Source organism: Episyrphus balteatus, chromosome 2 (assembly GCF_945859705.1).
Source record: "Episyrphus balteatus chromosome 2, idEpiBalt1.1, whole genome shotgun sequence".
Taxonomy (NCBI): domain Eukaryota; kingdom Metazoa; phylum Arthropoda; class Insecta; order Diptera; family Syrphidae; genus Episyrphus; species Episyrphus balteatus.
Window position 1 is genome coordinate 56,144,225 of NC_079135.1, and position 15,513 is coordinate 56,159,737.

General features: G+C 32.5%; 1 protein-coding gene across 1 annotated transcript in view; it reads right to left on the reverse strand.

Annotated features, from left to right (window-relative positions):
- Positions 1-394: 394 nt before the first annotated feature.
- LOC129908331 (hormone receptor 4-like) overlaps positions 395-15,513 on the reverse strand; it is a 59,744-nt gene continuing 44,625 nt past the window's right edge. The window contains 4 exon segments of the mRNA XM_055984749.1: positions 395-1,965; positions 12,150-12,268; positions 12,326-13,612; positions 13,690-13,838. Coding sequence (XP_055840724.1) covers positions 670-1,965; positions 12,150-12,268; positions 12,326-13,612; positions 13,690-13,838 — 2,851 coding nt within the window. The 3' untranslated portion in view covers positions 395-669.

Genomic DNA, 15,513 nt, shown 5'->3' on the forward strand with positions numbered 1-15,513 from the left:
CTAAAATATTTTTTTCTATTTTACATTTGATTAAAAATTGTGTATTTCTTTAGTTTATAGATTAATTTTGGATTTATGTAGGTTGTATGTTATACCTTTTTGTTTAAAGTTTTTTTATAATTTATTTTTTATGTACACAGCAAATATGATTCCTTATATATTATTCACATTAAATATACTAAAATATATTCATTTATATAAATTTATATTTATTAAATTTATAAAATACTCACTACTTTTCAGTGTGTGTATTTTCTTCTCAAACAATATAATAACAGCTAAAGTTTTTTTTTTTTTTTTAGATTCTTACATCTTTAATAAAATCTATAACTTTCGTCTTATAAAATATATTAAAATAAAAAAAATACAGAAATTGTTTTTAAGAGCTAATAAATAAAATTATAAAAACAAAAACTCTATAAAATTATGTATCTACAAACAAATCAGTATATTGAAAATGTACAATGCGTAAAAAAGTAAAGTATCTATATATAGAAAAAATTTTATATATGTATTTATCTGTATAATGCAGCCCTACCAACAAAAAGGTAAGAATTAGAATTACTTTTTTCATTTCTTAATCAATATTTAAAAAAGGAAAAAAGTTTAAATACAGGAAAACACATTCACGAAAATGTGTAATCCATTTTATCTCCTTTATATTATAATTCAGTCATCAGGTAACATTGTTTTAAATACAACAACGGTAACAGCTTCATGATGATGAGGAGGAACGCGCCTCGATATTGTCCCACCACCACCACTGCCAGCCATACTATTAACCCCAGGGGTATTTAAGACACCAGGTCCCATACTTCCACTGCTAGATGGCACCATTTGTAAGTGATGACTACTGGAGCTGGAGCTACAGCTGAGTGTAGCATTTCCGCTTTCACCAACACCTACACCTAAACCTACATCATCAGTTTGGGTTTGTGTCGTTGCTGTGGCAGTGGTTGCAGTTGGGTGGCTAGTGGTTGGTGTCGAAACTTGATATGAGGTTGACGAACTCTTTGGACAGCTGTTAACGTTGTTATTCTTATTACTACTACTTAGACTACTATAACTTAGACTATTACTTACATCGGTAACACAATTAGTGTTACTCTTGCTTAGGTTATTGTTGCTATTACTATTACTACCGTTGTTTGTGGTTGAAGGTGTCGATATTACAAAATGTGGCAGCAACGTCGTCGTCATTGTCGAAGATGTTGGTGTCTTATTTTGATGACCCTGCATCTGGTGGTGTTGATTTAGATGATGTTGCTTCGTTGTTGGCAGTGTGTATTGTTGGATGTGTGCATGGGACACAATATCCTGCAAGTGGTTGCGGCTAGCAGGTTGATTAGTGTTCATAAGATTCATTGTTCCGCCTGAAGATGCCGAACTTGTTGATGTTGATGTTGAATTTGATCCACTTGTCGAGGAAGACGACGACGATGATGCCTGTTTTGACATTAAATGCGTGTGTAAAATTGACTTATATTGTTGGATGGGCAGTTCTGTTGCATTTGTTTGTTGTTGGTCTTGCCGTTTAGTCTCTTGATATTGCATTGTAGTTGCAGTCGACGTTGTTGTCGACGACGATGATGATGACGATGATGATGAAGATGATGCAAGTAGCGAGGATTTCAACAAAGACTGAACTGGCAGTGTTGGTTTTATATCTTTAAGTTGTTGCTGCTGTTGCTGATTTATTGCAGTTGTTGACAGTGATAGTTCTTGTAAATTTCTATAACCATGATGTTGTTGCTGATTAGAAATTGATGATGATGTTGAGGATAGTGAATGATGTAACATTATCTTTTGTGGTGGAGTTGGTAGTGGCGGAGGCGGTGATTGTGGATCATCATCCATCGAAATGAGTCCACGCTCCTGCATTTGCTACCTTATACTAGCTGAATTTAGGACGAATGGTACGTAAAACATTTTACTTTCCAGTAACAAACTAGCAGCTGCTTGAATCTACAAAAAACATAGAATGGTGTTAGCGATTTCTCTGGAAGTAATAAAGTTTAAAAATTCTTAAACAAATAAAACGCTACAAACATTAGATTTATGTCCGCTCTGGTTTTTTTTTTAATTTGATAAAAAATAAACTTTATAGTAGAAAACTCAATAAAATTTCCAGTCATTTAAACTTTTAACCTTAAATATTTTATACTTTGCGCTTGCAGTAGGTATCAAAAACCTAAGACAAATCGGATAACAAGTAGATGTCTAAAAAGCAATCATTGTATATATTTCTATAGTACTATCAATCGAAGAAAAAACTTAAGCGACATCATTTGGTAGATCTGCATTTCAATTTCCTGCATAAGGTTCAAATATAAAATAAACTAGCGATTCCACCGGTGGCCACGCAAAACAGAAAATTCTACTTCATGAGAGTACTATAGGAATAAATATACAATGAAGCAACTTTCAAAATGATATTTCAAACGAAAAAAAGTCTGCACTGAAAAATCGTGCTAACCAAGGATTTTACTAAGAAAAACATAGACTTTTATCTTTGAGTTTTATAAGAGTAATTGAAACCGTAGTAAGATATAAAATTCCTTAACATTTCATTTTAATTTGCTTGGGTTTTTCAGAAACATTTATCAAAAATATCTTTTTTCTTGGTCTGACTTAGGAACTTACGACTTACATAAATAATAACCCTGTTCCATTGAAGGTGGCAGATTACTCAAAGTAGAAATCTAGTACAACAACTACAAATTCCTATATCTTCGAGTAGAAGATCATGTGTTAATTGTAGTACTAGATCTGCTCATGAGTAAACAAACTCAACCCAACCTCCAAAGGAACGGGGCTAATATTACAGAAGCAAATGTTGTTAAGTTGTTAAGAGAAATGTTAAAACTAAAATAAAACTATATTAAAATTTTAGGTTTTTATGTAAATTACTCAAAAACAACATTTTTGAAAACAAATAGAAGTACATTAGCCCTACACCTAACGCAAGAAAAATTGCAAAGATAAAAAAAAGTTTTGATGATTTTACTCGCTACTACGAAACTTTTTCCAATTTATGTCATCAACAAACTTATTTCATCGGTACGTTAAAACAACTCCAATAGAAGTTCGGAAACGAGAAGATTTGACAGCAGTAGCTATCCTTATTTATCAACAGATGAAACTTCAACCCAAACAACTGTTGAACCAGCTAAAATCTATTCATTAATGTCTTATGTTCTAGATCTTACGGAATCTTTGGCCAAATCCTGCGAATATTTCGTTTCAAATATTAAGGTAGCTATGAAACCAGTAAAAAAGTTTCAAATTTCTTTGCCAACATGAAACATAAACTGCTTCTGACGCAAAAGTCAGGTGTTGTTTATTTTGTTCCATGTGAAGACTGCCCAAAAAAATACATTGGTGAAACAATTCAAAAAATTGTGCAAGAGACTGGAACTCAAATGAATGTGATAAGGTTGACACAGGGACCGCTTATTTGAAAAGTATTGCAGCACTGGCTAACCACAAGCAACAAACTTGCTACTCTTTTAATTTCGATAACACCAAAATATTGAGATGAGCGCAATAAATTCAAGTTACAGGTTCATGAAGTAAACCAAATAGTTAAAATTGGAGAAGATGCGTGTAACTTCAAAACGGACAAAAAAGATTACGCAAATACATATTTTAGGGCCCTATTATGACTCGCGAGTCAAACGTTCGACTCAAAACAAACGATCTGGGAAACACTCATGTCGTGGTATTCTGATTAGAAAACTACGATGTTTATCCCATAATGTATTCAATATCATTTTTAAAACACTGAATCACTTATTCCAGGCTCAATTACTTTGATTTGCCAATTTTGTTTAGCGATTCGCAAGTCGTAATAGGACTCCTAATCTCATCTCATATGGAAATAATGAAAATTTACAACGAGCGACAAATGATCGTGTTTACACTACACACAGTCTAAACACTACAGACCGTGTAAACACTGCACATCGTGATGGGGGCTAACAGCTGTAATTGTTTTTGTTTTAATTTTGAAGTTTTTGTTGAAGTAAATTCTAAAAAAGTAAATTTGTGATATACTAAACTTAACTATTTATAATTTTATCTTTTTATTATTTATTGTATTCATTAGATATAATTTATATTGTTTTCTTGTATATTTTGTTAAATCCTGATGATGGCACTTGTTTGCCGAAATACATATATAGATCTTTCACAAGAAAACTATTGGGTTTTATTTCGGAAAAAATTGGAGGCAAAACAAAACAGCAACAATAACATTACCTTATTTTCCGGCAAAACAAAATCCTAACACAGCGACTCCACTGAGCATACAGCTGCCCAACATCACAACCACAATCCAATTCACAAACAGAACAATTTTTTTCGCAGGGCAAATTATGTCATGTCGTTGCATTTTATCTTTCGTGTACGTGTAAGGTTTTCTCTTGAATGTAGAGGTAGAATGACTCGTTTTACTTCTACATTCAAGAAAAAACCTTACACGCACACGAAACGTCAGAATCATGTCCATGATTTGAACAACGCTCATGTCATGTTCAAAAAGCGAGATTCTTCGACAAGATGTCTATGTGGGCATGGATTTTTCTGCCTCCATTAGATTTTTTCAAGACATGTTCATGAACCGGGCATCGTTCATGCCCAGTGGAGGCGGCCTGTAAATTAACGCTTTCCTGTTTGTCACTACTAACTCTGCGAAAATGTTTGCATTGACCTGAGCTGCGACAAAAGTTAACTATCGTTAACTTTTGTCGTTCCTAAACTACAAAATAGTTTCCAACTCACCTCCATGATATGAGTTGAACATTCATGAGATTGTTGATGTGTCAAAGTGGATGTTTTGTTTACAAAACGAACTAAAAGATTTTTTTCTTTTGAAATAAGCGGAAAAAATGAAAATAATAATAGATTTTTGTAATTTTAAGGCTTGGCCACACCGGAGGGTATGCGGTAGCGGTACAGGTAGAGGTAACGGTACTTGTATGAAAAAAATTCCAAACTGACATATCAACGTTCAGATGTGGAATTTTTTTCATACAAATATCGTTACCGCTACCCGTACCGCTACCGCATACCCTCCGGTGTGGCCAAGCCTTTATGATGCGATAAAATTTATTTTGATTAAAAAAACATTATTTTTTGTTACAATTATGCAAAAAAAAAGTATTCTGAAAACAATTTTTTTATTTGACAGTTCAACAATTTCTAACAATAAATCGTTCCTAAATGATTTGTAAAAAACCCAACAATTTCTAACAATGACACATCAACAATATTTTTTGACATAACAACCATACTTGACTATTGTTAGAAAAAGAACGCACCTCTGATATAGAATTGATGTTAATACTTTCGTTTATTTTTTAATATTTTCTTGTTATTTCCTTAACCCCAGTACGCAGGGTGCTAAATTTAAGCTCCCATACAAAACTATCTGTCGCAAAAGTTTAGCCGAGCTAAGAAATATTTAAGAATTTTAGTCGATTTGTGCGCAGATTCAGTTAGAAAATCCCACATTCGTTTTCAACTATACCTACCTTTTATCCTAACATTATGAAGCATAATAAGCGTTCGTTAATTAGTTTTACTTTTGGTATTGTCATCAGTGTTCACCTGATCGGTTTTGTTCAGCCTAACTGACACACACTTTTATAGTAGGGGAGCCCAGGAAGGGATTTCGCGCGTTACTCGAGCGCGTCAGAAAATCATATGGGGAGAAAGCTTGTACTTAGTAATGTTCTCCTACCAAATAAAAAAGCTTGATACGGTGCACAGTGGCCCATTTAGACAAAAGTGCTTGCAATATTCATTTTTCGGGTGGTTCGATTCGATAATGAAAAACTTTTAGATCACTGGATTCACAAATGGTTGAAGCTCGAATATTCGAAAAAAATTTTCAATTTGGGTTATTGGTGTGCCTTATAGATCAAGTCAAAGTTAATAATTTTTTACTATGAAAAAAAATTTTGTTTTTTTATTTTTTTTTCTTAGCTTTGAGTGTTAAAACTAGGAAGAGGGCTCCTAAAACGTTTTGATTTTTATTTTTTTTTTTCAAATGCTGTGTAAATAAACCAAACCAAAAATTAAAAAAAAAATTAAAAAATTTATTTTTTAATTGTTTAATTTAATGTTTTTGAAACACTGTTTTTTTGCACACTTTTTCGACTTCAAATTGCATAGAAAAAAAAAAGATTCCTACGTAATCAAACCAAGCTCAGCTGATTCAAAATCCTTATATATTTCTTAATAAAAATCCAAAAGCTCAGCTGTGTCATTTTGCATCCAACTGAGCTAGAGCGATTTGATTTGAAAAGGTCAGTCATTTTTTCGACATTTTTTTTTCATGTGTGAAAATAAAATCTTGGAAAATTAGAGTTCTTTGTTTTGTAAGTGGTGGATTTCAATAACATGATTTTTTATGAATATATTGGGACCAAGGAGGTGGAAAAGAGAAGAAAACAAGCGATCCAAACGCGTTTTCGAGAAGAGCTTGGACTTGATATGGATAAACCAAAGAAAGGCTATGGAAATACTAATAATAGAAACACTTCAAGGAGAACAATCAGATGCAACCGCTCGAATAACTGGAGTCAATGGAGAAGTTATTATGATGCTGAAAATAATACCTACTGAATGTTAATGTTTTGAATTGCAGGGAAGTAGTGAATGCAGTTAAATTTGGAGAGTATGCTAAGAAAACAGCAGAGCTTCTAAAAAAAGTATCCTGAAAAACTATTCACGCCTACTCTTCACAAAATAATGGTCCATAGTCAAAATATCATCGAATATAAATCACTTCCACTTGGAGAACTGTCAGAAGAAGCCCAGGAGTGCAAAGTTAAAGACCACAAGAAGTACAGATATCAAAATACGTGCAAAGTTTCAAGGATTCGGCAGAATGAAGACCTACTTAACATGCTTGCAACCTCATCGGATACACCTATTTCTTCCTTAAGGCATGTAAGAAACCAAAAAGATCTGCAAGAACAATACTCTCCAGAAATGATGAGTTTATTACAAATTACCCCGGACTTAGATGATAGTTTTAAAGAAATCTAGTGTTTTTTATGTCTTAATTTGTTACTTTTATCTTTTTCCACTGTTTGACTTGTAGTATATCACTGAAATACATTATAAATGTACTCTTCTATAAAGAAAAATAAAAAAATTGCATAAAAATAAAAAACAAAAAAAAAATACTTTTCTCCCCACTGTTTCACTCGAATTGGTTCCTTTCCTTTTTCCCCACTGTGTCACTTAACTCAGATTACTTCAGAAATTGATTTTTGATGATTGTAATCAAAATACCATTATGTTTACAACCTTATCTAAAACTTCTTATTTTAACACCAAATTCTGAAACACCCTGTAAAGTTTTTTTTTTGAAACTCACAATTTTCATAGCCTTGGAAATTTCCTTCAAGATAAAAAAAAAATTGTGGCGATGTCTTTATTTGTTTAAAAGATATTAATTTTGCAAGCAAAAAAGTGAAAACGGGCCACTGTGCGGTGGTTTTCTTTGTCAGATTAGTAAAAAAAAATCGATCCTCGGAAATACTCGAGGGCGTCAGAATAAGAAATGGTAGGTTAAGTACATCCAGAAAAGTGTATATTTTAATAATCTGACAATTTGAGCGGGGCATAAGAAAATGGGGGAGTCACAAAGTTGTAAAAAAAACGTCACCTCGAAATACTCGAGCGCGATTAATTTTTTTTATTCTGAAGGGAATTTTACCAGGAACACGAAAAACATAATAATCTGACGGTTATCATGGGGCAATATAGCCAAAATTATCGATAAAGCATGAATGTACAGTAAAAAAAATACAATTTTTTGGTTCATGTTGCTGAATTTTTAACTTGTTTGTCGAAATGTCTTAAATTTTTTTGTCTCATTTACTTACACTTATTATGGGAATACGGATTGACTAAAAAAAATTAAAAGAATTCATAAAATTTGATAAAAAGAAACATGCCAAAGGGAATAAGCTTCAAAAGGCGTTTTCTATGGAATTCATGACTGGAAAATATCCACACCGCTCTAATACTTAAATTTTTGTATATCGAGAAATAACGTGACATTCTTAACTTTATGGCAAAAGTCCCATCTTTAATAAATATAGAAGCTCTGATCGTCTGGTCATTACGTAATGTTCTTAGATTTGGGGTAGTTTTTTCTTTCGTAAAACTTATGAATTCAGGTACGTGTACTTTTAACAGGTATCATAACCATTCTTGCTTACAGAAACACAAGATGACGACGAAGTTGAAGAAGTTGAAACCATTGAATAATTACACAGAGAAAAATAGACCACATAAAATAGAACAAAAACAATAAGATTTCTCTATGGTTTTCATCGAAGAAGGAAACCTTATTAAAACAATCGGGTTTTCCTTATTGTTTTAAAATCTGCAAAAAAATAAAAAAAACGATGACCAGGCTGGGAATCGAACTGGAGACTTCAAATCATTAGTCGCCCACCTTACCACCTGAACCAACCTGCCATGAAAATATTGATCGCGATTTTTGTTCTAGTGCTAAGTTGCAAAAAAAAATCAACTTTTCAGTGAAATTTTAATAAGATTTTCTCTATAAAAATAATAAGAAATCTCCTTAAAAAAACCTTATTAATCGTTGATTTTAATAAGATTTAATTATGAAATGTATGGACGGTAAAACAATATGGCAATCTGTTAGTTTTTAGCGGGTCATATTTTTCTCTGTGTACAAATAGAAGTGACACCGCAGATTACTCTGCAACTACAAGAGTACCGGAAGATAGATGAACTACATGTTTGCGCCTCAACTGTTATGTATTTTCGAGTTGAGTCTTAACTAATAATTTTTTTAAACCTTCATAAAAAAATTAATAATTATTATTATTAATACAGTCAAATAAGGAGAAAAAAGGGGTAAATCTCGGAATGAATGTTAGTAGAAATTTTTTTTGCTCAATATCTTCCTTTTGCCATTCTATAACATATCTCAAAAGTCTAGAAAAATCTCATGTCCGCTTGTCGCGATTTCAAGGTCAAGTCGCGAAATGGAGATTTTCAAAATTAGCAAAAATAGGCTATGGTATTATATACACATATGATACATGATTTCAAGGTATTTTTTAATGCTAATTCCAAAAAATCTAAAATCAAGACAATCTGACGTCTCTGGAAAAAGTTATACCTGTTTTTCATCTGTCAACTCATATTATTATAACAGTTGCAAACTTACTGCCGAAAAACCCTTAAAAGTTATGGTAGATGAACCAAATTTTGCATGAAGATTTTAGAATCCATCATTATTAAAAATCAAAACAATCCATTACAAAAAATATATATACCTACGAAATAATGGTATTTTTTGATGGAGGGGCAAATTTTAGGATATCCACTAAAGAAGATTCTTGTTCATCTTAGGAATAAGTGTTAATAGGCTAATTTTTTCATTTTAATCTTTGTTTGGATATTCTTTAACTACCCTCAAAAATCTAAAAAAAATCTCATGTCCGCAAGTCCTAATTTTCTTGGTTTGAAAATAAGGTGCAGATTTTAAAAAATTGAAAAACTACACTTTAGATATTTGTGTCAGATCAACATGAATAAGGTGCATTACTTTTCAGGGATGGTCAGGTTGACTTGTTTGTGTGTTTTGTTGGAATAAGTGTTAAAAAATACCTTTAAATCATGTCGCCTATGTTGGTATACATATAAAAATTTAAACTTTTCTTATTAATTTTTTAAAATCTGCACCCTTTTTTCAAACCAAGAAAATCAGGACTTGCGGACATGAGATTTTTTTAGATTTTTGAGGGTAGTTAAAGAATATCCAAACAAAGATTAAAATGAAAAAATTAGCCTACTAGCACTTATTCCTAAGATGAACAAGAATCTTCTTTAGTGCATATCCTAAAATTTGCCCCTCCATCAAAAAATACCATTATTTCGTAGTTATATATATTATTTGTAATAGATTGTTTTGATTTTTAATAATGATGAATTCTAAAATCTTCATGCAAAATTTGGTTCATCTACCATAACTTTTAAGGGTTTTTCGGCAGTAAGTTTGCAACTGTTATAATAATATGAGTTGACAGATGAAAAACAGGTATAACTTTTTCCAGAGACGTCAGATTGTCTTGATTTTAGATTTTTTGGAATAAGCATTAAAAAATACCTTGAAATCATGTATCATATGTGTATATAATACCATAGCCTATTTTTGCTAATTTTGAAAATCTCCATTTCGCGACTTGACCTTGAAATCGCGACAAGCGGACATGAGATTTTTCTAGACTTTTGAGATATGTTATAGAATGGCAAAAGGAAGATATTGAGCAAAAAAAATTTCTACTAACATTCATTCCGAGGTTAAACCCTTATTTGACTGGATTATATACATATCAAAGAGCTTATATTGATATAAGTTTTCGTATATTGAAAAGTCATATTAGTCTAGAGAACAAGGACGATGCCTTTTACTCCTACTGGCCTAGGTTCGAATACCGGTAAAATTTGAAATTGTTTTTTTTTTTTTGCGGAGATTTTTTTTGAGAAATTTAATTAATTTTTATTTTAGTAATGTAAAAAAAAAAAAACAATCTCAATTTCCCGTCAGATTCGAACCTAGGCAGGTTAACTTAACAGACATTCACCTTATCCTCTAGGCTATCTCCACTTTTTGAAATAGGAAAACATTTATCTATATGTATAAGCTGTTTAGGATTTGATTTTGGGTTGCTGGATTTGCTTTTGGATTGTTGGCTTTGCTTTTGGATTGTTGGATTTGCTTTTTTAATTCAACGCACGATATTAGCGACAGCAACTTTACAGCGGAAGTTTCCCTGGGTGTCCACTTCTATTTGTAATTATTCAATGGTTGAAACCAACCTGGAAGACGAATCCAGTGATGATGAATATTAAATTATTGATCAACCTTTGTATATAATACATATGTAGTATGCAAATTTTGTATCACATCCAGTAATAACCAGAAGAAACGAAAAAGATTGTTTTATTCAAAAATTGTTTCATTATTTTTTTTTTTTTTCAAATTGTCAGATTAGCAATACTCCTTAACATAAATATCAGATTATCATTTAGGGTGACTCTGACATCGAGCTGAACCTACAGTAGAAAAATCTGACGCGCTCGAGTAACTTAAGCTAACAATTTCTTTTTACATTTTCAAAAATGATTTATAAGTGTAGGCCACTTCCAAATCGTCAGTTATTCAAATTGAACATTATTTAGAGTTCACTGAACGTGCCCTCTCAAAATCTGACACGCTCGAATAAATTTTTTTTTTTAAATTTTTTCTACCGCTTTTTTTAGCCACCTTATCGTCAGATTAATATTTATCGGTTATCACAAAGTCGATGCGAGTATACTCTATAATATCTGACGCGCTCGAGTATTTCAATGTGACAGTTTTTTTTTACATTTTCTTTACGTGTTCATAAGCTCTTTTCCCCACTTAAATGGAAAACTTCCATATACTTTTTTTCGTTTTAGAACCTAATCTTCGCAATCCAAAAGATCCCCATGACGCTCGAGTAACTGCAAATTTAGCATCTCGGGCTCCCCTACTATTAGTTTGATTATATAATTTTGAACTAAAAATATCCCATCGCCATCGGCGGCGTAGAAAAAAAAGGATTTTTGTATCTGTCACTGTATTTTCTTACATTGATGAAGAACACTAGCTGAAAAATTCTTTTATTCAGTTTTCAATTTGATTTTGGAAAAGGTTTTAAAAAGTGAAGAATTAACGAAATAATGGAAGAAATACATCTGGTGGAATATAATATAAAAGAAAATATATTCGTAATGGTGGTTTTATTAATAACAAAAGAATATTGCAAGAAACATTTTTTGCTTTTTTCACTTTTCAAACAAAATTTGAAAATGTCAAACTACAAATTGATAAGTGAACAAATAGGTATAAATCTGACTAAAAATGTGGAGGAAATCCGGATCCCGACCCTTAGTCCTTAGTATTTACTAAAATTACTCCAGAGTAATTTTGGTTTACACTTTCTAACTAGTTTAGGGTTTATTTGCCTCTAAAGTCTAGACTATTAGCTTTTGGTCTAACTGGCACTTTTATAAATAGGTAAAAAATCAAATAAAAAAAAAAAATTGTTACTTTAGATTACCTCTGGTATGTGCGACAAAAGTTCACCTAATCTCGCTTGCGGATTTTGTGGCGACGAATGCTGCAAATACGTCCTCAATACCTGCACGTAGCGTTCTTGTATACTCTCTAACTCCACTTCTAAAATTGAAAATAGATTTAAATTAAAAACATTTTAGATCAACTCAGAAAACGAACCCTTGTTAAGTAAAATATAAACCTTCAAGCACACATATTCCTCCATTTTTAATTTAATCCGACGAAACATAATCGTTATTTGAGTCATCTTATCCACCATGTGACCAACATCCATTTTCAATTGTTCCATTGCAATTGGTTGACCCATAAGCGTTGTAAGACACGTTTGGAGGGTGCTCAAATGTGCATTTACCTCCTGAACAAATTCCGGATCATCCTTCTGCAAAGGCATACCCATTGTCGTTATGGGGGAGGCTGGATTTGATGTTGCTGATGTCCCACTTGCACCACCAACTGTCGTCGTAGAACAAGACATTCTTTTACCATGCAATGCCTGGTAAGCAGCTGTTGTGAGTATGAGAATTTCATGCCACTTATCTGTCAGTAGTTTCGTATGAATCTCCACGGGGATTTCAAGGTAAAAGGGTAGCTTTTTAGTCCAAGACACAAGCTTATGGACAATCGAGTCACCAATATTACAGAGTTTCTCGCTTATTTCAGACTTATCCTCAAGGAATTCGGAGAAATGCGGCAGTGTTGCTATGTCCTCCATGGCGTCGCAATCGATCAGAGTCTGGATCATGTTCACTGAATGCTCGTAAGATATTTGTCTATCTTTGGAGGAGCTCACTGCGTTGTCCAGGCGATGACGTAAATGCACTATTTCGCTGGGATTTGTAAGGGCAGTCTTAAGTATTGTTCCGTTAACCAAGTGCGAGGGTAGCTTGATGTCTTGGCTTTCATCATCTTGCTTTAAGATGGAAGGGCATAGGAACACATTTTTAATATCGTTGCCACCTGATGAAGCGGCAGCGGCACTTATTTTTGTTTGTTGTTGCTGCGGAATTTGCATGGCATGATGGTGATGGTGGGGAGACTGGCTTGAATGGTGATGCGGGTGATGATGGTTTGAGGATGTCTGACCACCCGCATGGTGCGGTGACAGAGGATGTTGTTGGTGTTGTGAATGCGGTTGTTGATGTGATAAGTGGGATTGCTGGTGCTGTTGATGTTGCTGCTGCTGTTGATGCTGTTGTTGTCCTGATATTCCACCTCCGTGAGGTGATTGCTGATGTTGGTGTGAATGCTGATGATGATGTGGATGTTGAAGATGGTGCTGTTGTTGCGAATGATGCTGCTGTTGATGATGGTGTTGTTGCATCTGTTGCTGTTGTTGTTGTTGAAGTTGTTTTTGGCCGGATTTTTTATGTTTTTTGTATTTTACTTTATACAAATTGTAAACGGCACCACTGTTACGACCACCGGGCATTCGATCTTCGCGTACAGCTGATTCAATGGTGTTTTATGAGAAAAAAGTTATTAATAAAATAAGAAGAAAATTAAGAATTGTTGCAGAACATTACCTTGGAGCACCATTCCTTGTTCGATGCATTTCTTAAAACGACAATACTGACATCTATTCCTCTGTGCTTTGGTTATTTCGCAGGTTCCATCGGCAACGCAAGTGTAAACACGACGATTTTGAACAGTTCTTTTGAAGAATCCCTTGCACCTGAAACATTTCATAAATAAATTTTAAGTATAATATTAACTCCTATGTGGGCTTTAGGTGAAATTCGTTTATCCTAATTTTTCTTCGACGTTTCGGTTGTGATTACAACCTTCTTCAGGAATAATGTTAAGCTTAAAAAGTTTAAGATCTTAAAAATCTTTAATTTTATCTGGATTGGTTTTTTTGTTTTTGTAATATTTTAAAATTCAATTAATGAAGTCTTGATAAAGACGTTTCAATCAATCGAAATTTTAAAATAATGAAATCTAAATTTCACATTTGATAAGAAATTCAAAATTTTGAATATTTGAATTTCTTATCAAATGTGAAATTTAGATTTCATTATTTTAAAATTTCGATTGATTGAAACGTCTTTATCAAGACTTCATTAATTGAATTTTAAAATATTACAAAAACAAAAAAACCAATCCAGATAAAATTAAAGATTTTTAAGATCTTAAACTTTTTAAGCTTAACATTATTCCTGAAGAAGGTTGTAATCACAACCGAAACGTCGAAGAAAAATTAGGATAAACGAATTTGACCTAAAGCCCACATAGGAGTTAATATTATATTTTAAAGAAGGTCACGAAGATAGAAATAATTTAAATTTTAAGTATCAATATAAACAGACAAACACTATTACATTTACAGCAGTAAATTTTTGAGAAAATGGGATATTTGGACTTTTTTAACTTAGTTTAGCCTTTTTTTGCCTTGTGACATTTAAACTTTCACATTAAAAAAAATTGGAACTGGAACCTATTTGAATTCTTTAGCAACTGAACAAAGATATTTTCTAACGTTGAAGAGTAAACTGTTTAACGTAGTTAACTTAGTTTTGTTATTCAACACTTTTGATCCAATTAGATCAAGAACAAGACCAAATTCAATAAAAAATGGTCTAACGAGAATTCCTCAGGGAAAATCCTATTTTAAATGTGGGATCTCTCCTACTTAGAGACTTTTAAGACCTTAACGGAACGAGAAGGAACTTGCGAATGAACAGAGACTTGAGCTTGAGAGTAGCTCGCATAGATTTTCATTTTTACTCTCGACATACGGTTTTTTTTAAAACCACTTGCAAGTGGGGCAAGTGGGCACATGTTTTGGAAACTATGGGAGTTTAACTTGCAGAATTCAAACAGTGTTCACATATTCCAAGATCCAAGTAGTTCTAAATAATCTGAATACCAAAACAGTACACGGAGGAAATAAATTTATCCAAAGGAATGTTGACATTTTGTGGAAAACCAAGTATGTTGTATGTATTAGTATTTTTGCAAAATTACTCGACTTTTATACTATTGCTCTCAGACTTTTTAAACTTTTTATTTAAAAATTTCGAATATATGTAAACTTAAAAAAACACTTAATATTTAAACAGTTTTTTTTCAATGAGTTTGAGCTGCCAAAAATAAACTCTTCCTGATTTCGCGTATTGAGATGCTTAAAAAAATGTTTTTTATTATAAAAACATCTATAAAAGGGTTCATGTCGATAGAAAATAAGATCTCAATAAAAAAAAATAACTCAAATTCGGCTTGCTTTTTATATTAAAGAACAAAATAATAAAGAGTAACAAAAATAGTCGAATTTATCAATCTCTATAACTTTTCCAGTAATTTTTTGTCTCTTGTAACTAAGCCAGCGAAAGAGTTGACAGTCCTTGGAT